The sequence below is a fragment of the Sinocyclocheilus rhinocerous genome, unplaced genomic scaffold (genome assembly GCF_001515625.1).
Source record: "Sinocyclocheilus rhinocerous isolate Xijiao unplaced genomic scaffold, SAMN03320098_v1.1 scaffold996, whole genome shotgun sequence".
NCBI classification, from domain to species: Eukaryota; Metazoa; Chordata; class Actinopteri; order Cypriniformes; family Cyprinidae; genus Sinocyclocheilus; species Sinocyclocheilus rhinocerous.
Genome location: NW_015660490.1, coordinates 827,695 through 849,974, shown reverse-complemented (window position 1 = coordinate 849,974; position 22,280 = coordinate 827,695). Strand labels below are relative to the sequence as shown.

The following is a 22,280-nucleotide window of genomic DNA, read 5'->3' as shown; positions in this document are numbered from 1 at the left end:
TTTTTTTTATTGGTCTTATGGAGTATTCTAATTTGTTGAGATAGTGAGTTGGTGGGTTTTTGTTAAATGTGAGCCAAAATCATCACAATTAAAAGAACCAAAGACTTAAACTACTTCTGTCTGTGTGCATTGAATTTATTTAATACACGAGCTTCACAATTTGAGTTGAATTACTGAAATAAATGAACTTTTCCACGACATTCTAATTTATTGAGATGCACCTGTAGATAGATAGATAGATAGATAGATAGATCTATATACTGTATGTTATAGACGTATATTATTAATATTATTATTATTTATTTTGAAAGAAGTCTCTTATTCTCACCAAAGCTGCATTTTTTTTAATTAAAAATTCAATAAAAACAGTAATATTGTGAATTGTTATTACAGCTTAAAAGAATTGTTTTCTATTGGAATATTTATATTTTAAAATGTTTATTCCTGTGATGGCTAAGATGAATTAAATTAAAGTTGCGCTGCTTAATAATTTTGTGGAAACAGTGATACATTTTTTTTTCAACATTCTTTGATGAATATTCAAGTTAAAAAATGAAAAGCATTTATTTGAAATAGAATTCATCTGTGACATTATAAATGGCTGTACTGTCAATCAATTGAATGCATCCTTGCTGAATAAAAACAATAATTTTTTTTTTTTTTTAAACATTTGAATGGTAGTATATTACATTTCAACATTGATGATGATAATAAGAAATGTTTCTTGATCACTAAATCATCAAATTAGAAGGATTTCAGAATGATCATGTGACCGTGAAGACTGACTAAATTACATTTTAAAATAGTCAAATAGTAAGCAGTTATTTTAAATTGTAATACTATTTCACATTATCTTTGTCTTGCTGTATTGCAAGATCAATAAATCCAGCCTTGATTAGCATAAGAGACTTCTTTCAAAAACATTAATAATGTATATATCAAAATACATAAAATATCCTTCTTTTTATATGTATATATTTTCATTTTATATGTCATATTTTTAAAATGTTTATCTTTTTTTTTTTTTGTAGGCAGACTTTATTAAAGTGGCACATCCCGACCCGTCGTACCGGGAGGCTTCAGAAAGGACTTGTATAAACATTGGCACTATGGTGGAGAGGTGGGCCTTGAGTTTATATCCACTTATTTTAATATATGTTTTTCCTGAGATCTTTAAGTTTTTAATCTCTCTTACAGGCTCAATACCAATGTTGATTTGTGTAAGAGCTTAAAGGACCTGCTGGATAACGAAGAGATCTTTTCCAAACTGGACCCAGAAACAAGGTATAAATCAGACCTCCTCCTAGTTTATTTGAATATATCCACCTTATTTTTCCCATAAGAGCGGGCGCGACCATTTGTCAAACTGAATGTGTCTGGCTTCCGGTGTCATCCTCTTCCAGCTATTTTTCGCTGTACAAAACAGCTCGTTTTGCTGCTTGATATTACAAACTAGTGTTTCTTACTATATTATTTTTATGTATTGTCTTATTTCTACACACTGGTTTGAAGCACAAACAATGTTGTTGTTTACTGCACTTTGTTATTCTTCTCCTTATTTCCCTACAGTGGTTAAAGGGATAGTTCACCCCAAAATGAAAATTTGATGTTTATCTGCTTACCCCCAGGGCATCCAAGATGAAGGTGACTTTGTTTCTTCAGTAGAACACAAATTATGATTTTTAAGTCCAGCCGTTGCAGTCTATCAGTCGTATAATGCATGGCAATGGTAACAAAATCTATGAGAGTAAAAAAAACATGCACAGACAAATCCAAATTAAACCCTGCAGCTCGTGACGACACATTGATGTCCTAAGACACGAAACGATCATTTTTTACCTCTAATACACCACTATGTCCAACTGTCTTTGAGCGCACGCAACACAAACCGATCGTTTCGTGTCTTAGGACATCAATGTGTCGTCACGAGCCGCAGGGTTTAATTTGGATTTGTCTGTGCATGTTTTTTTTACTCTCATAGATTTTGTTACCATTGCCATGCATTATACGACTGATAGACTGCAACGGCTGGACTTAAAAATCATAATTTGTGTTCTACTGAAGAAACAAAGTCACCTACATCTTGGATGCCCTGGGGGTAAGCAGATGAACATCAAATTTTCATTTTTGGGTGAACTATCCCTTTAATGAAGTGAAGTCTTGCATATTCACAGAAAACAGCTTACTTCCGAGTTGAAAAATAAGGTGGATAAATTAGCCGTGATAATGATGCAGATGTTGTGCATTATGCCATTCCATGCCATTTATTTCTTTGTTATTGCGTTTATATAAGGTCTAACCACAGGCATAGTATATGAAGCTTAAAAGTTGCATCTTATTTAAATGTTTTCTTTGTAAAAAAAGAATGTTTGAATATTAACACTATAATGTTTTATTCATGCAGAAGAGTGGCTGAACTATTTCTGTTTGACTTCGAGATAAGTGGAATCCATCTGGATAAAAAAAAGGTCTGAACTGTTGTATTAATTATACATTTCGAGTGATCTCAGTGTAAGACACCGCTATGCATCTCACAGATTTCTTTTTCACAGAGGAAAGAGGCTGTGAACTTGAATGTGAAGCTGCTGGATCTGAGCAATCAGTTTCTCATGAGCTGCCACATGCCCAACAGAATAGAGAAGAGAGCTCTTCCTGAACACATTCACCAGCACTTCACTAAAGACGGGAATTACATTCAGATCGGAGGGCTGAATGCAGATGCACCTGATGATCTGGTAGATCGCTTTCCTTAATTAGTAGAAACTTTTTCAATGAAGTTGCATAAAGATTGATTGAAATTAGGTTGATGTCAATTTTCAGGTTGCTTTGTTGTGGACTAACTAGTGTTTTTGGTCTGTGCACATATTTTTCAGGTCAGGGAAGTTGCATATAAAGTTTTCCTCTACCCAAATGAAAATGTGATGCACATACTTGAGGAACTGCTGTCCTGTAGAGATAAATTGGCTCGCTTGGTTGGTTATGAATCTTATGCACATAGAGCATTAAAAGGAACCATGGCCAAAAGCCCAGGTAGACTATATTCTTCTGAAATAGTCTCTCTTTCTTTTTTTTTTAAGTTTACTCATTTTCATTTTCTACCTTTAAACTTGAAATGTGTTGTTTCTCTACAAACAGAACTGCAAGAATAACATTATTTATACAATATTAACTAATTATGTTTTATGTATTACATTACATTATATTATATTATAGGTCTGTTTCTCCACAGAGGCAGTTATGAGTTTTTTACAGCAGATCACAGACAAGCTCTCAGACAGGTTGAGTTTTCTCTCTTCAATATTTTGTCAATTGCTTTAAGCTGCTGGTACAGAATAATAAATATATATTATGTGCAAAAGTTATAATGTTTTTAAAGAAAGTGTAACATTTATCTCCTGAAAAAATCTTATTCTAGCAGATGCCACTAGGTGTCACTGTCAACTACGTTATTTATGGATAACAGCGTGGCAATAATAAAGTCTAAACACTATTGTATTGGTGGCTTGGATTGATAATTATATGTATATAAAAAAAAACATGCATATATAACTTTTGTATAGTGTACATATTTTTATAATATAAACTGCAATGTTTATACTTGTTATGTAATATGTGAACTGAAATTTCTGTCAACTTTAGGACGGAAAAGGATTTTGAAATGATGAGGGAAATGAAGACAAAACTCAACCCCAGAAATCCTGTAAGCACTGCTCATTTATCTGCGATATTTGGATTTTCATATCATCTGATTGCAGCATGTAGAATGTTAGAAATAGACAATTTTGCACTTACTAATAACCTGCAAGTTTAAGTGAGAAATAGTCCATTGCTCTACAGAAGAATTAAACCAGGATTAAATCTTCCTCTGTAGGAGCTAATGCCATGGGACCATCCGTATTTCAGTGGTGTGATACGTGCAGAAAGGTAAGAGATCTGAGAAAAGCATGAGACAGATGAACTATACTTGAACTTTCTATTAATCAAAGAACCCTAAAGAAAATGTATCAAGGTTTCCATATAAATATTAAGCAGCTGCTGAAAAAAAATCAGCCTTGACATCATAGGATTAAATTACAATTTAATATGTATTCAAATACAAAACAGTTACTTTAAACTTTAATTATTTAAAGCTTTGTGCTACATGATTTCTACATTTATTTTCACATTTTTGTAATCTCTCTTTTGTAGTCTGTGTTCTCGGTGAGAAAAATTTGTGTATTGACGTTAAGGGTTTAATAACATGACATGTTGTGTTTTATCTCTGCAGATTCAACATAGAGCCAAGCCTGTACAGTCCGTACTTCTCGCTGGGAGCGTGTATGGAAGGTCTGAATGGTCTTTTCACGCAGCTGTATGGTGTATCACTGCTGGCTGAGCAGCCCAGTGTGGGGGAGGTTTGGAGCGAAGATGTGCGCAAGTTGGTGAGATCACACTTTATACTTGAATATCAAACCCAGTGGGCTAAAATAAGAGCTCATCTTCGGGTCAAGCCAACTTCATTTCTAATGTCACTTGCCATTTTGCATTGCTCCTTCAGGCTGTGGTGCATGAAACAGAGGGACTGCTGGGATACATCTACTGTGACTTCTTCTACAGACCAGACAAACCTCACCAGGTAAAGAAGGACTCCGATAGCCCATCTACTTCTAGTGCCATTGGTTTGTCCATCTCAAATTAGTATTTGTTATACAACATTATACTCAACCAGTTCATTCAAAAACATTGATTTATTAAGGAAAGATACAAGTTACTATTTTTATGAGTCACTGAATCATTCACTCAACGAATTCATTCAAAAACATTGATTCATTCTGGAAAAAAATGACTTAATGGGTAAGTCATTGAATCATTCACTCAAGCAAGAAATTCAAAAACACTGGTTCATTAAGGAAAGAAACAAGTTACTATCTATATGTGTGAGTCATTGAATCATTTACTCAATTCATTCAAAAACATTGATTCACTAAGGAAAGATTGCTGTCTTTATGAGGAAGACATTGAATAATTCACTCAAACAATTTATTTAAAAACACTGATTTGTTAGGGAAAGATTACGGAAAGTATTAACAAGTATCTTTGTGAGAGAGTCATTGAATCATTTACTTAATTTGTTCAAAAACATTGATTCATTAATGAAAAAACACTGTCATTATGTGGGAGTCATTGAATAATTCACTCGAGCGATTTGTTCAAAAACACTGATTTATTCAGGAATTACATTTTTTTTATTGCAGTCAGTCAGTTTTGATCAACCCAGTTTCTTTTGTGTGCCACTCAGGACTGCCACTTCACTATTCGTGGCGGGAGGCAGCTAGAAGATGGGCAGTATCAGCTGCCGATAGTTGTCCTGATGCTGAACCTGCCTCACCCCACACAGTCTGCTCCCACATTGCTCAGCCCGGGCATGATGGAAAATCTCTTCCATGAGATGGGCCATGCCATGCACTCCATGCTGGGACGCACCCGCTACCAACATGTGACGGGTATGATATGATTACTACAAAAATGAGCTCAGTTTGTTCAGATGTGTGGTCTTCAGCTTTGAAATGTACCTGTAGCAGCATAATCACAGTGATATTGTTTCTCTCTTTAGGAACACGGTGTGTTACTGATTTTGCAGAGGTACCTTCTATTCTAATGGAATATTTTGCCACAGACTATCGTGTGATCAGTCAGTTCGCTCGCCACTATCAGACTGGACAGGTACACTCTACGCTGCACTGCAGTGTTCATGTTGGTCATGATGATCAGTATGATCATTATTTCAAAACTCATTTTGAATTCAATGCAAGTCACTTTTTTCAACTACAACAAATTCAGAATGTATGAATATGATTCATACATTTTATCCCCAAGTCTTCTGAAGTAACTTTGTGTTCATTTTTGGGTGAACGGTTCATATAAATTAAAATTTGATGTGTATTTATAGTTTGATTCTGTATCATTTCTCACAGCCTTTGCCACAAAGCATGGTGGCCCGTCTTTGTGAGTCCAAGAAGGTCTGTGGTGCAGCTGACACTCAACTTCAGGTACCAGATGTTCTCATTCAACACTGAGAAAAAATCACAATCAAATCAAAATCACAATTTTGGAGTATAAAATACAACATAAATGACCATAAGATTCAAAGGAGAGAGAATTATTCTTTTTTTTAAATTGATTTGCAGGGCCATACTGTAAGTATGCACTGTTACAAAAGTATTAGCTGGTATTGATAATTACTTTTTAACTAGGGCCCATAACTATGGTGATGACCAATATTATAATTTTTTTTATTTTTTTGTTTAATTTCACAGTGAGGATCCAGTGTTGATTGTAAAATCAGGCATGAAAACATTTTAATGAATGAATTTTAAACCATTTAAGTAATGTTTCTGTACTTTTAAAACATAACATTTATAGACACTGTTAGGAAGAATCGATTTGGAAAATATATGCTCTAATATTTTCTGCTTCCCAAAATAAAAAAGCTAATATTGAACAATATATAATGTAACATATTCAGAAATGGTTTATCTAATATGTAAATGGTTCTCTTCAGGTTTTCTATGCAATCATGGATCAGGTTTATCATGGAAAACCACAAAATCGATCAACTACAGATATCATGATAGACATGCAGAAGAAGTATTATGGCCTGCCATATGTCACCAATACAGTACGTGTGTTTCATTTAAATCAAATAATGTTTTTTTTTTTTCTGCCAATTTTTTGAATTTTCAAAATCGGTATAGGAAATCTTTGCTTAGACATTATATATGGTCTTAAGGATACCTTAGAATTATTTGTTAGTTATTAAAGGCAGGGTATGTGATTTTTCAAAAACACTTTAGAAAACCGATTCGGGCCGAATAGCAAAACAAACTTGTAGCCAATCAGCAATAAGAGGCGTGTTTACTCGTGATGTGGAGGAGAGAGCTTTCAGTGCATGGGACGGACATTAGCCGAGCCGAGAGATTGAAAGATAGAGATGGCAGATAAAAAACTAAAGAGGAAAACGTCTGCGGCACGATAAGGCAAGAAGTAGGACCCGTGTAAATATCGGATCAGCTTTCCAGCGCTGGAGAGAACTCAAGGAGCGGAGGCCTGCGATCGGACGGCGAGGTTGCTTTGTTTCTTCTCAATAGGTGAGTAACACCGTGTGTAGACATGGTGTAACATTGGTTTTGCTTTGTTTCACAGAACTAATCGTTGCCTGGGTTGCGTACGTATATGTGGGGCGGAGCTATCAAAATAGGGGCAAGACCCTTTTGGGGTAGGGGCGTGTTTGTTTTGGTGATTTCAAATATCAACATTGGCTACCAGAAATCACTTACTCTGCCTTTAAATGCTTCCTAGAAATCAGTGTTTCATAAAAAGCACATCTCCCCATACTGTATGTAGGTGGTCTGTTGCCCTGAAATGAAGTGATCCATTGCCGTTATTGAAGTTAATGAATGTTTGGGAGTCGTTCCTTGACTAATCCTTAATAACATCTTATACTCCCGCTACTGAAGTACAAAAACACATCAACACACTAAGGTAGTTTAGTTTTGGCCCCTTTCCCGCCGTGTGGTTTTCCACATCTTTCACAGACACTGCACGGTTAAAGGATTAAAATGCTTTTCTCCGCTCTCCGGCCCTTTTCGGGGGCCTTTTCTGCAATAACAAAGCGGAGATATAATTTGAAGAAGCACTCCCTGGGGGAAAGATTTGAAACTCTTCTTTCAGAGTCTTTTTGGAAGGGAAAACAGTTTGAAATGCTTTTCTCAGCACTGTCGAGATGGCCGCCTGAGAACTGGAACTATCTAAAACACATTTTATTTCAGAATGGCCTTCATAAACCATTCATCCTGGCCTGTAATTATGTGGAGCCACTGGGAATCAGGCCTCCCCCAACTCTAAATATTCTCCTCTCTCTTTAATTGCTTCAGCCATAATGTCTTTACCATCCTCTAAATCACCCAGCTCCTCCCTTTTTATCCGTTATTACTGCCTCTCACGGGAACGCAGCTAATAGTATGCGTGTGTCTTTCGTTCCTGTAGGATGCATGTTTTAGTGCCTACTAAAGAACAACTGAAAGCTTTCCTCAGTCCACATATGGCTGTAAAACCCTCCGCATGTCACTCTATTGAAGAATGACAGCTCTTTTGACACATCATTTTGTTGCAGTAAAGATATAAAACCAGACAGTTTTTTCATGACGCACATGGGAACATTTTTATTGATCCCTCCTTCCAATGTACACTAACCTTCAAAAGTTTGGGGTCAGTATTTTTTTAATGTTTTTATAATGTCTCTTATGCTCACCAAGGTTGCATTTATTTCATAAAAAAATTCTGTAAAACTGTAATATTGTGAAATCATTTTGCAATTTAAAATTCTCTTTTCTATTTTAATATATTTTGAAATGTAATTTATTCCTGTGACGCAAAGCTGAATTTTCAGCATCATTTACTCCAGTCTTCAGTGTCACATGATCCTTCAGAAATCATTCTAATATGCTGATTTGCTGTTCAAGAAACATTTTCTTATTTTTATTAATGTTGACTACAGTTGTGCTTCTTAATATTTTTTTTTCCCCAGGATTTTTTGATGTGCAATTGTGATCAACATTTTATATACACTTTACAGTATCTGCAAAATGTTCATTATTTTAAGGGATCGTACAAAATGCATGTTATTTTTTATTTAGTACTGACCTGAATAAGATATTTCACATAAAAGACGTTTACATATAGTCCACAAGAGAAAATAATAGTTGAATTTAGAAAAATTACCCCGTTCAAAAGTTTACTTATGCTTGATTCTTAATACTGTGTTGTTACCTGGATGATCTTTAACAAACAAATTGAGGTATCATTTTATGTCTTACCACAAATGGCACAAGAGTTTCATACTAATATGAGTAATAATAGTGATGCCAGACCACTAATAAAAGATTGCGGCCAATGACGGATTATGATTCACAGAGAGAGCTGTATTTACAGTTGTTTGACTTTTGTTGACGTTGATTCGACTGATACTAGGGCATTAATAGTGTTCTGGAAGATAATGGCAGCTGTTAAAAACATGGACCAGATGGAAGTTCTTGTCCTGTTGCTAATATTTGGGAACATTCACACACAGAGTTGCATTCCTCTGGCTGCTGAGATACATCACGGGATGCAAAGAGCAAGTCCAAAAAGCATGGTAATACCAAGTTAGATTTGGTCCTTTTTGTTAGTTCAAGGCCCTTATCTAAAGTTCTGTGAATGTGAAATTCTTATAAATGTACATTTGAAATTATCTGATGGCCAGCAGCCTGACAGGACCCATCTGCAGTGAAAATAGTTCCATAATGGAATACAGATTTTAGGCGGGTGTTGATAGTGTAGTAGCTGTTCTGCTTTGCTAATGTTTAGCTTTCAGATGTTTCATTACTGCAGGAGTGCATTTGAGCTTACTGAAGTCATTAGGGGCCATATGGGATATGTCTTACTGATACTCTGGGGCTTAACTCTGTATTATACAGCAGTTTCACCTTCTCCAACCATAATGTGTCTCTCATAGTGCTGTTTACACAACCCTGGCTCTCTTCAACAACTTTGCAGAGGAACACTTAACACACACATTCTGCGTCAGAACAGACTTCAGTCAGTCCAGCATGTCCCTTAGTAATCATTAGAGGCAGATGTCTTTGCGGAGTCCTTAATATCCTGTAGCATGATAGCAATGCATTTAAAATGTACCTACTACAAAAGTACAGTTATATAACACGTGTATCTGTAAAATTCTTTTGTTCAGGTGGTTGCAACATTATAATGTAAATCGTGTATTTGGCGAACTGTAAATAAGCCTAATGTCAGGTCACTTGCACTTGGTATGGAACAGTGAACAGAATGTTGCCCCAGGCCCTGTGATAAGAGCAAATGCCCTCTGTTGTATATAGCCGACTCATTGAGCTTTGTTTTGTTTGTTTCTTGTATAGTTGTTTTTTTTCATGGTTTGTTGGTTTTGTAACTTGGTTTGTTTGTGTGTTTTGTTTCTAAAATAGTTTTTGCTGCGCCACTCACGCTCCATGACAGCACACTTTTGATTTACAAAATATATATGATTTCACACAAAAAGTGCTACAAAAAATGCACATAATAAGCATGTCTAGTGTGTTTTAACAAGAATTGGAGTATGACAGACAAGAAAATGAAGAATCAAAAATATGTATTGAAGATTTACCCATTTAAAAAAAAAACAAAAAAAACTTGCAAACAGCACATTCTGTATCAAAGTATGACTGAAACGACATGATCGGAGCTGTTTTTGTTGTTTACCATATACATGCGAATCGCCGTGTTAACAAACTTTAAAGACTTTCCAAGTTTATAACTGACCAACTTCTAAAAACAAATTTATAGTTGTCTTTGTAAAGAAATATGTAGCTTTGGAGCCGCTGCTGTGATGCTGTACAAACACTGCAGTGTGAATACTCTCGCAAGTCTGCAGCTGCAGTGACGCTGTAGTTACGCTGACGTGAAGCTCTTGCGGTGTGAAATGGGTTAGTTTTTGTTTGGATTCGTTTCTTGTTTTGGTTTGTTTCTTGATTTGTCTTTTTTGTTTTGTTTGTTTCTTGGTGTGCTGTTTTGTTTCTCCGATTGTTTTTTGTTTGCTGCTTGGTTTATTTTGTTTTCTTGGTTTGCTTTTTGTTTGTTTGTTTTTTTCCTTTGTTTCTTTCTTTTGTTGTTTTGTTTGTTTCTTGGTTTGTTTTGTTTGTTTCCTGTTTGAAATATTTTTTTTTCCACTTGGATGTCAGTTGTTTGTTTTAGGTTTGTTGTGTTTTGCTTTTTGGGGGGAGGGTTTTAGTTTTTGTATTAAAATAACATTGATATGAAAATGTAGGCCTTAATGTTTATACTAAATTTTTTTATTTTATTTGTCAGATACAGTAGACAGTCACTTGATTTTAGGTGGTTGGGGTTTTAGATTGCCTTAAATTTAGTCAAATTCAGGTATGTGTATCCTGCATGAGCATCAGGGCTGTGTCAAAACAGCATGTGAGAGCCACAGAACAGAAAGAGATTCGAATGGCGTCCACTTAACATTCAATGGCTCCACCACACCTGTAATGACAGTGATGAAGAATGTCTTTCTTCGTTCAGTAAAAACCAGACCATCTTACTTGCTGACTTTATGAACCCAGACACCCAGTTAGATTAGCTGTAGCTATAAACTGATATTATCATATACCAACAGGTTTGTTGCCCCTATTTACTGTCATATCAAGCGTAGTGTGCTCTGTTCATTTCCTGCAGGGATAATGGTAACAGCGGGTGTCTAAGCACGTCTTCATTCCTCAGTGATGCGTTTGAACTACTGAGCTCTTTCGACACAAGTCTAGCCTGTGTTTTAATAGCAAAATACTTCCCCAACTTGCACCCACCCAAAACATTATCAGTCTCTTTCATTTTGCTCAAAGTAAAGTAGCCATGGGAATAGGCTTTGCACCATTTGTGCTCTGGGAATGTAAATATTTAGTGATGAATGTGGTCCTGAAGGCATTGTGTGGCAATAACTTGACTCTTCCATTTAGTTGGGTCACAGTTGCAGCTGAGAAATTAAATGTTGTTAGCATCAGCATGTTTCCAGGTTAGGAAATAACTTGGCAAGGGTTTACAGAGATGTTATAGGAATATTCCTACGGCAGCTTGTGATTAGTTCACCTGCACCTGTCTCTGCAGGCCTGGCAGCTGAGGTTCAGTCATCTTGTCGGCTATGGGGCGAAGTACTACTCATACCTGATGTCACGGGCGGTGGCCTCCATGGTGTGGAAGCAGTGTTTCTATAAAGACCCCCTCAACAGGTTTGTGAAAGACACATGCATTAGTTGTAATGCTACTACATTGTTTTTTGTTTTTTTCCTAAAGTTTGAACACTCTTAACCCTCTGGTGTTCTTCAGTCAAAGGTATGAAACTTGGTAAAAGTTTTGGCACTTGCTATCTGAACACAAGAAGAAAAAAAATAATGGACATGATTTGAAATGGTTAAATGGTCCTGAATAAAAATGACAGTTTTACTGTTCAAAAATGACCGCATTGGAAATGAATGGAAAGCAAATTTAATCTAGTAGAAACGTTTGGTACTGCACCCAAACAAAATCTTACTGAAAGCTCATTTTTTGAGATATCAAACTCAAATTTGGAACACAACTTGTTTAGATGTATGGCTTTAGTTTAGTATCATATACAATTGTAAAATATTTTATTTTCATAAAAATAAACTTAAAATTTATAACTTTTTTTTTAAAGTTGAGTTTCACATTTTCACTTCAGCAATAATCTGCCAATTGTCTTCTTTAAAGAGAGACCAAACTTAATAAAAGCATTCCAGTTTTATGACAGTTTATATTCAAAAATATGCTCAGAAAGTGGTTAACAGGTAACAAATGTATCATAACTATTCCACTAATATAATTTAGAACCATAATGTCCCCTAACAATACAGAATATTATATACAAAAAAATTATCAAACTAAATTATAGTACATTCATTTCATTAAAAAAAATATTGACCACCACTCGCACAACACCAGAGAGTTAAAAATAAAGGTTGTAAAATATATTTTATCCATTATCCATGTTAAAGGTTCTTCATGGCACCATAGATGCCAATAAAGAACCTTTATTTTTAATAGTGCATGCAACCATGAAATTCATCTAATGAATGAACTCTGTATGCCATACCGCATTAAATTACTTGATATATTTGTTTCTTTTCCCTCGGAAGAGATAAACTTTAGATTATAAATGTGCATATCTAAAAGTGGATTTTGCTAAGATTTAAGAGTGTACTAACATAAAGATGTCCTCGAAGCTAACAGGCGCAGACTGAAAACCACAAAACTCCTGTTTTCATTTCATGGGGTCTTTAAAAATACCAGGATATCTTAACTACTCTGCTGTGGTTTTGTTCTTTAGCACTTCCTTTTGTTTGGACAGTTTTGGACATGTCAGGCAGTTAGAGAGGGAACATAAGGGTTTATGGGCTTGGATTGTGGGAACGATGCTGGTAGTGTAAAGTAAACCTCTGTCTGCTCACGTTGTTGCAGGGAAACCGGAGAGCGTTACCGCAGAGAGATGCTGGCTCATGGGGGAGGGAAGGAGCCCATGCTGATGGTGGAAGGTAAGAAAAGAAGTCTGCACCTGAGAGAATGAGCGCAGTGTCAGTTCAGTCACTGCCATTTCTTTGTCCCTTAAAGAGTGTTCTTGGTGTTATACTGAATGATTCATCAGTGCATGTAATGTCAAAATGTATTAACCTACAATAATTTGCCAAGAGGCTATTTATATTACAGCAATAATAATTACTATTGGGGTAAGAAAAGATGCTCTGTGGATGACAAATTTCCCAGCACTGGGATTGAAAAAAAATGTTAATATTAGTGAAGTGACATGTGGCCAAGTATGGTGACCCATACTCGGAATTAGTGCTCTGCATTTATCCCATCCAAAGTGCACACACACAGCAGTGAACACACACACACCGTGAACACACACCCGGAGCAGTGGGCAGCCATTTTTTGCTGCGGCGCCCGGGGAGCAGTTGGGGGTTCGGTGCCTTGCTCAAGGGCACCTCAGTCGTGGTATTGAAGGTAGGAGAGAGCACTGTACATTCACCCCCCCCACCTACAATCCCTGCCGGTACGAGACTCGAACCCGCAACCTTTGGGTTACGAGTCCGATTCTCTAACCATTAGGCCACGACTTCCCATATTAGCTGTTAATGCAGTTATTGAACATAATTAAAACTGCAACTGAAATTTCTACATTAGTGTGTTCCCTTCCTTATTTTCTGATTCCTTAGCTACTTGTATTTTTCACTGTTAACTTTCCGGTTCAGAGGGGTTCTCCTCAGTGCACCCCGTGCCCCCTCCTCTGTGCCAGACCGCAGTGGAACAAGAGCCACCTTAGAGAGAGTCTGTAGCCTGGGCTGTTTTTATCTGCCAGGCTCCTCGCTCTGAGCTGGCCGGATCCCAGGCCTCTGGTGCTGAAAAGTCCAGGCTGGATTAGATGGCATAGCAGAGAGAGGAAAGTGACGGACTGACGGCCATGCTGACTGAAGCCCTGTGTTCTCCAGCCATGGGCGGCACAGAGGCGTCTTTCATGGCCCTCAGCTTTCCCAGGGACCTCTATTTTAGTGTTGAAGGACAGACTGAAAGAACAATAGCTGACTCGAGCACCTGGGCTGGGATATGTTTTAGCACTGTAGCACACAGATGGTGACATGTATGAGTTTTAGATAGAGGATCACAGGAGGGTCAGGTTCACCTTAGTTTCAAACATGCCTTAATAGGAAAAAATTGCATTCATATTCATCAAAAATGTATCACAAAGAAAGGCAGATCTTATAAATAACATCACAAATGCTGGATTAGCATTTCCTGAAAATACCAGTAGCAAAAAAAAAAATGTTTTAGCTAAGTTAATATTTATGTTATGGTTGTGCATAAATGCATAAATGCCTGAGAGGAGCTTAATCGTTGCCATGCTGCTTAGTGCGTGTCTTGTTTTCAGTCAGCTGCTCACAAGAATCAACACGTTGACATAGTATTGTGTAAAGGCAGCTATAAATGAAGTTCTGGCAACCACAGCTGCCGGTATTTTACCGTAAATGTCACAGATTTTTATTTTTTTTTACAGTGTAAAAACAGCTTATGACGTAATAGTGGTTAAATAACGAGAGAGGCAAACGCAGGTCTACCCAGAAACCAAACGATAAAGATGGCTCCGAAGACAAGAAGAAGCGCTGCAGTGCCAAGTTGTGAAAAAACACAATCTTTGCATCGCCTTCCTTCTGATCCTAACATTAGGAAAGAGTGAATTTTATTTTTAATGAAGTTCCAGATCGTGTCAAATAAGAACTTGGTCCTTTGTTAACTTCATTTTACCGCGGATCATTTACAAACAAATCACAATCCGATGCAGGATTTTCAGAAAGATTGAAACTAAAAGACGATGCTGTACAGACTATATTGGATCTGACAGTAATGTCACACCACACAAGTGTGAATAACTTTTTATTAGGTGGTCACTGTTGCTTTGTCTGTTATTGCAGATCATTTGATATGTACTGAGTATTTATACGTTTTTAACCTAAATCACAGCAGCGTCCATTTATGAAGTGTGAAGGCTGTAGGCTGTCAAACATACACAACTGTTATCCAATCATAGCAGTGGGCGTTTACTTCCGAGTCGCCTATTCAAACAGAGCATTTCAATGAGGGGATCAAAACGGGACAGAAAGTAGCCTATTACTTCTAAATTATGTTTTGTAATGTAAAAATCTTGCACGGACAGCAAGATGAACCACAATTCAATATGCAAATTTTATGATGACGTCATTGCTGTGGGGTTTTGAATGCTGAGCGTTTTATTAGTGTAAATCAATGGGAGGTTTATACATTTCTTCAAGTACGTTTGCAAAAAACAAATACAAAAAAATCACTATCCACTATTATATTTAATATATTAAATAAGCATTACATTAGCGATGTAAAATTGTACAAATTAGCTATGTAAATGTACAAACAGTTAGATGTGATCATCTCAAATCATGCTTCAGAACATGATATACGAAATATGTTTATTTTTCAACTTTTTTTCTGCCATAGAATAAACAAATTAAAAAGTAATTATGACTTCTTATCTCACAGTTCGGACATTTTCTCTTGCAATTCTGAAGGAAAAAAACGTGCTTTATAAACTCTAAAAACTCAGAATTGCTTTATAAACTCCGTAAGCTCAGAATTGTGAGATGAAAAAGTTGCAATTACTTTTTTATATTTTTAGAAAAAATATGCTTCCATAGAAATTCATATCCTCATAACATAAAATTGCGAGATGCATACTCAGAATTCTGAGAAAAAATAGTCAGAATTGCGTGATATAAACTGTTATAAATAATGTTCATGTAGATATATTACTATATCTACATGAACAATCTTTTTTCAAAGTTTTCATAGTCGAACAGATCTCAAGCCGCCACATGATTCATATGCACAGTGGCATAATCCTTGAAACTTGAGCTTTTTTTTTCTTTTTTTTTTGACAAAGCTTTGAGACCTCCAGTTTTAATTACAGTCAGTGATGAAGTAATTTCAGCCTTCAGGTAGATCATGAGCTTACTGCTTTCAACTCGTGACATGTTTCAAATAGTTACAAACGCAGGCGCACGTCAAAGCCGTGGAGTAACCAGAAAATCTCTTCATCTGCTGGGAGGGAGGCTGTAATTATCTTCTTAGTCTTTAAACATTGCTCAACCTGAGTTGAAGCAGTGTTCATAGAGACCAGGACCACTGAATCTCAGTCTGTGGAAACATTGAACTCCGTTCGGTTGCATAAGACTTCATATAGTGTTTTATGTCAAGTCCTCGCTTGACCTCTTGATAATCCTGTCCTGTTTCACATGAAACCCAAACCAGCGCTACCTGAGTCATGTTCCACCATGTCTGTGTGCCCACGTAACTGCACAAGCTCAAGGTGTGGTGCGCGGCACAGGAGCCAAAGAACCGCGTTTAAACAGGGATTAATTGAAGAGAGATGAGCCTGTCTCACTTTGATGTGTCCTTAGTTTCATCATCCTCCAATCCCAGTCAGGAGCTCTTCTGACCAATCACAGAGAGCCTCCTCATGCAGCACACACAGCTGGATTGTTCAGGACTTCTTGAACTAGAAAGTCCCTTTGATTCATAATAAAACACACACAATGCACCTGCACTGATGAATATGGCGAGTCTATCCATCCTTGCAAATGTTTGATCCTGTCAACCGTTTAATCATGATCCCACATAAAAAAGATGAATTATTCCTCAGTGGTAGGGTCAAACTTTAGTAGTGGGATTGTTTGTTATATGACCTTTGATCATATATAGCTTTTTTTCCATATTAAATGTTACTTATATTTTTGCTTTTTAAAAAATAATTTATTTATTATTAACTTTTTTTAAACATCACACATTATATATAATATTTTTTATATGGTATTTTTCAATGGGGTTGATAAGAGTACGATTTTTGGGGGGGGTTTTATTTATATATTTTTATTTATATAGACAATAGTTTAATACATTATTTGAGTATTATAAAATTATCACATGCACACAATAAATAAGCTGGTGAAATGTTAAGATAAAATTTAAAAAAACTATATACAAAGCATTTACAGTTTAAGGCATAATAGTTGTATGACATTTAAAAACGTATAGTTTTGGCACACAAACGCTGACACATTTTAATTGCTCTAAATGATCTAGATCATTCCAGAGATGAAAGCAAACCGTAATGTAGCCCAACTCTTTAACATCACAAATGTAAAGTTCACCCTGAACATTTATCTGGTATCTTTATTCTCACTGGATATGGCCTTGATTTAATTTTGTGTATTTTTGGTTTCGGAAAAGGAAAAAAAATGTGAGTGTGGTTTGGGTTGTAGTCTGAATCCCCTCGAGAATGAGCTCAGGAAATTGGCATCATTATAGAAAGTGCTATTGAAGCTGGAGACGTCTAGTCCTTGTGTGATCCACTCAGAGATTAAAGCAACAGTCTTCAGCTCTCTGAACGGCATCTGTGGCTGTAGCATTCATTTAAAAAAAAAACCTGAGTACAGTAAGGTGTACAGCTGGAGGAGGTAATGCTTACTTTTACCGACATAATGCTGGCAGTTGAAGTCAGACAGGTGATTATATAAGCGGCAGGTTTTAATATTAGCTTCTCCTTATCTTTCATGCCCAACTCATGTCAAGAAGGTCAGAAATCACCTGGCGGCAATTTGGCAGCTTATGTTTAAAAATCCACCAAATCCAGATCCCAAATCTGTGGAGCCCATAAAGGAGACATGATGACGGGAAAAAAAATGTGAGATGGGAGGAAAAATTATATTTCAATGCTTTGCATTGTCTCGCAAACCTTTTGCTCTCCTGCAAGCAACTTTGTGTTTGCTTGCAAAACTGTATTTCGGTGCTTTTGCAAGGTAATGCAAAGTTTCTTGGGGGAACAAAATACTTTTGCAAGATAATGCGCATGTTTTGCAAGAGAATGCAACATTTCCCTTGCAAGGGGACACCATAGTTTTGCGAGAAAGCAAATGATTTGTGAGTGAATGCAGAGTTTCTCGGGAACGCAATACTTTTGCTAGATAATGAAAATGTTTTGCAAGAGAACACAAAGTTTCTCAGGGGCACACACTACTTTTGCGAAAGAATGAAAATGATTTGCGAGCGAATGCAAACATTCTCAAGAAAACGCAATACTTTTGCGAGAGAATGAAAAGTTGTTCGGGGAATGCAATACTTCTGAAAGATAATGCAAGAGCATGGAAGTTTCTCGGGGGAGCACAAATGCGTTTGCGAGCCAATGCAGAGTTTCTCAATACTTTTGCGAAAGAATAAAAATGTCTTGCAAGTGAACGTTTTCTCAAGGGAACACAATTGTTTCGAGAGAGTGCAAATGCTTTGCGAGAGAATGCAGAGTTTATTGTAGGAAAGCAAAAACTTCCAAATATTTTTTTTTTCCCTTTCATCTCTTATTTTTTCCATTATCATATCCCTTCAAGGGCTCTGTACAAATCTACACCCGGTGTATATATTATTACAAATCGGAGGAAAATAATTGAATCAAATAAAGCCATATTGTGATTGTGACCAGATTTCAGATTTTCATCTCGTAATTGAGTACAGAATCACAACCAAATCATTGTCAGAGAAAATATTGATATCTTATATCTTGTTAAATTAGTTTCATTGTATGATTTATTGGTTAGGAAAGATGTACATACATAGCATGTATCGTTCGTGTCAAAGTCGCATGAGATTTTAGTGCAGCCTGTAGCTGTGTGGACTTGACCTCCTGTGTGTGTGTGTGTGTGTGTGTGTGTGTGTGTGTGTTAGAGGTGACCCATGCAGGAAAGCGGGGGAAGGGAGGAGGGCCTATTTACATTGGCAGCTCTACAACGGGAAATGAGCAGACTTCAAAGCGCCAGCAGAGAGGAATTGTAAATCGAGTGTGCACAGTTTAGCAGGATGACACACACTGATTTAAGCTGCACTGTGTTCACTGAGCTGGGCAGCAGTAGATATCTGTCAGCTTGTGGAAGACGATATTGTCATTTTAAAATGTAGCACTGCGAAGATAAAACCTCTGACCTTTTAGATGCTGCGTCTCTTCCAGTGTAAATGCTGCTTAGATTTAGTGCTTTTTTGAAGTTAACATTATTTAATGCAAAGTATATTGAAAACATTTATCTAGACAAATCATGAATCCTCCTGCTAAAGCTTGAGAGAGTGTATGTAACTGGAATTTGCCCCTCTTGATTCATGTACAGGCATGTTGCAGAAAAGACCCTCCATCGAGGACTTTGTCAACGCCCTCGTGTCTGATCTGGAGCCTGACTTTGAAACCTTCATCATGGACTCAGAGGGCTGAGGGATTTTTCATTGCAGTATAACTTTTATCTTCCTCACGGTAATCAGTCTTTACAACTGGCTGAACAGTCAGTATTCATGTTTAGAGATAGGACTGCGTTTATGAACCAAAACTGAGCGGTCTCACAGCAGTGCATTGTGGGATATATACTAGTGAATCGCAAAAAAACATGTCAAGAACAAAAATCTGAAATGTATGTGTTCTATTTGTTTGCTTTTTGACCAAAATAAATAAATAAAAATGATAAATGCAGAATAAATCTTATACATGACACAACATTGGTGGTACTACATGTAATAATTACTAAATGTAATCATTTAAGTATGAAATTGAACTATTAAATAAAATGTTTAATAATTTAGTACAACATTGGTAGCATTCCTGTAATTATTTTTTAACTATATTACCAAAAATATACTGTAATACCGAGTAAAAGTAATATTTTTACTGAATTTGGAGGGGAAATGTTTGTGAATGTTTAAATGTATATACAATTCATTTAATAATTAATTATAAAAATGATGTGTGTGTGTGTGAGAGAGCTATATAAAAGTGGTTTAATATTGTAAGTAATGAAACATTTTTTTTTTGTCCTCAAAAAAGGAGTGATGCTAATTTACTCCTAGTGTATATCTAAAAATAGTGTTTTGTATATTAAAGTTTGTATCATTTTTAGATAATTTGTGCATGACATTTTCATTCAATACTCCAGCAAAGCTTATAAAGTTTTATTTACAAATTTGATGAGCAACAAAATATGAATTCGCAATACATCATTACGAAAAGCAAGAGTGAAGGCACAAGATGGGTATCTATATTATAAAAATATTGTCCTTCTATTTCCTATAATACAATATCTACAGTTCAGCACACACAAGCGCAGGTTGATCTATGGAACTGGAATGTACTGCAAAGAGCAATGCAAACCATTCAGGTCGACTGCAGCTGAACCTTAACTTCAACAGGTAGTCAGTGCTTGGGCACATAACTAAACATCTAGTGCTTTCTTTACAAAAGACAGCAATCTTTTGTCTTGTGTGCTTTTGTTTACACATTAATAAAGTCTCTTTAGGCCGCTGTTGGCGAGCGTCACACACAACTGGAGAATGACGGCAAAACACACGTTTTCAGTGTGTGTGGCCTGATGTAATCTGAGGTGGGATCTTCCTTTGCTCTTTCTACCTCCAGAGGGGCTCTCAGAGACCAACAACAGGTGAGATAAGAGTAGGTCATCCTGGAACGAGACAAAAAGAGTGCAAGAACAAACTTGTTAATCTCTTGGCACTGAATCAGTCAAAGTAAATTAAAACATGTCTCGTGAAGTCTTTTAATTTATGTGAATTAGCACAGGCACAGCAAGATTCGGCCTGGTCTCTTAAAGTGATCGATCACCATTTTTATACAATGGAAGTGAATGGGAACTGGGACTTTCAAGCTCCAGAAATCACAAAAAAGCACCACCAAATTAAGAATTCGTACCTATGACTTAATTATTCGTTCCCTCGTTTAAAGTTCACCCAAACCTGTATGAATTTCTTTCTTCTGTGGAACACAAAAGATATTTTGAAGAACGTCGGTAACCAAACAGTTGCTGGTAGCCATTGACTAAGTATTCCAAAAAAATAATAAAAATACAATGGAAGTCAATGGGAACCAAAACTGTTGGGTTATCAACATTCATCAAGATACGGTCTTTTGTGCTCCGCAGAAGAAAGTTTGTTCCTTCCCTGATTTTAAAATTTTACTAAATTAAAAATAATAATAATAATAATAATGCAATGTGGCCATAAATTAACAGTAGTAAAGTTAATGAAATGAATAAAACATGGCCACGGTTGAAAAAGTCATGTGGAAAAGTCAAGTTGAAACGAATTCTTAATTGTGGCCACGATATCTAGTTTTTTCCTCCATGTCACGTATGTTTGAACCGCTTTTATGTTTTTTATTTAGTCATTTTCAAGCTTTCCACAGTTATTTTCATTATACAGACAAGAACAGCCATAACATTGCTAAAATTCTCCTTGGGCCTTTTAACGAAAAAAAAAAACATGCAGATTTGGAACAACTTAATAACAGAACTTTTTTTTAAATACTACTGGCAGCTTCCTTTCTGGTTTATAATCCTACATATCAAAGTCAAATACAGAAATCTACGTCACCATATAATTTCAAGCATTTGGTTGATCGTGTTTAAATCTCAGTGCTATCTGGTGATATTTTGAAGGGTAACAGAGTAGGGAAGGCATGACTTCACGTGTTTCACACCAGCACGTTGTGTGACATATTGTTTGACAAAGGGCCCTCTTATGTGTTTCAAGGAAATTGAATAATTTGTTCCTTTCATGTTCGGCTTTTCACCATAAGGCTTTTGTTTCCTGTGATCACATGTGTACACACACCACCCTCGGCTCTTGATGGCATAGACAGTTTGTCAGTTGCTCATTTGCTTTGGCTCTCATAAACGAACACAGAAGTGGAGTGTTTCAACATCTCAGCTTCCATTCGGCTCATGGCTTGAATTCTGTGTCGATTCTCTTGTGAAATTTTGCGTATGTTAATAGTTCAGCTTATAAGGCATATTAATAATAAATCCCTCAATTGGAGATTTCACTTGATTTATTTTTTTTTAACACTTCACAATGTTAAACTTGTTAACATTAGTTAATGTATTAAGTAGTGCTGGGCGGTATACCGGTTCATACCGAATACGTTTATTTTTGTTATGAATTTTTCAAATACCGCAATACCGGTGTATGTTGCTTAAACAACGTTTGGAACGCGACACTGTTTGAAAGGGGTCCCTTTTCACTGTTGCACTGTGGTGAGGGAACAGCTGTATGTGTTACTA

At 36.3% G+C, this 22,280-nt stretch overlaps 2 protein-coding genes across 4 annotated transcripts in view; one reads left to right on the top strand and one right to left on the bottom strand.

Annotated features, from left to right (window-relative positions):
• The window catches only part of LOC107724959 (mitochondrial intermediate peptidase-like), a 22,358-nt gene extending 2,734 nt beyond the window's left edge, over positions 1–19,624 (top strand). The window contains exons 3-19 of one of the 2 annotated variants that reach the window (XM_016534056.1): positions 1,032–1,120; positions 1,198–1,284; positions 2,405–2,468; positions 2,553–2,735; positions 2,874–3,030; positions 3,230–3,278; positions 3,640–3,700; positions 3,872–3,924; positions 4,268–4,421; positions 4,538–4,615; positions 5,279–5,483; positions 5,594–5,703; positions 5,955–6,029; positions 6,542–6,658; positions 11,695–11,816; positions 13,063–13,136; positions 19,332–19,624. In XM_016534056.1, coding sequence (XP_016389542.1) covers positions 1,032–1,120; positions 1,198–1,284; positions 2,405–2,468; positions 2,553–2,735; positions 2,874–3,030; positions 3,230–3,278; positions 3,640–3,700; positions 3,872–3,924; positions 4,268–4,421; positions 4,538–4,615; positions 5,279–5,483; positions 5,594–5,703; positions 5,955–6,029; positions 6,542–6,658; positions 11,695–11,816; positions 13,063–13,136; positions 19,332–19,432 — 1,779 coding nt within the window. In that variant the 3' untranslated portion in view covers positions 19,433–19,624. The remainder of the gene's footprint in view (positions 1–1,031; positions 1,121–1,197; positions 1,285–2,404; positions 2,469–2,552; positions 2,736–2,873; positions 3,031–3,229; positions 3,279–3,639; positions 3,701–3,871; positions 3,925–4,267; positions 4,422–4,537; positions 4,616–5,278; positions 5,484–5,593; positions 5,704–5,954; positions 6,030–6,541; positions 6,659–11,694; positions 11,817–13,062; positions 13,137–19,331) is intronic. The other variant, XM_016534057.1, reaches the window with a different exon arrangement.
• A 336-nt stretch (positions 19,625–19,960) lies between these two features.
• Positions 19,961–22,280, bottom strand: part of LOC107724960 (tumor necrosis factor receptor superfamily member 19-like) — a 40,932-nt gene continuing 38,612 nt past the window's right edge. The window contains exon 9 of one of the 2 annotated variants that reach the window (XM_016534059.1): positions 19,961–20,666. In XM_016534059.1, the coding sequence (XP_016389545.1) occupies positions 20,522–20,666 (145 nt within the window). In that variant the 3' untranslated portion in view covers positions 19,961–20,521. The remainder of the gene's footprint in view (positions 20,667–22,280) is intronic. The other variant, XM_016534058.1, reaches the window with a different exon arrangement.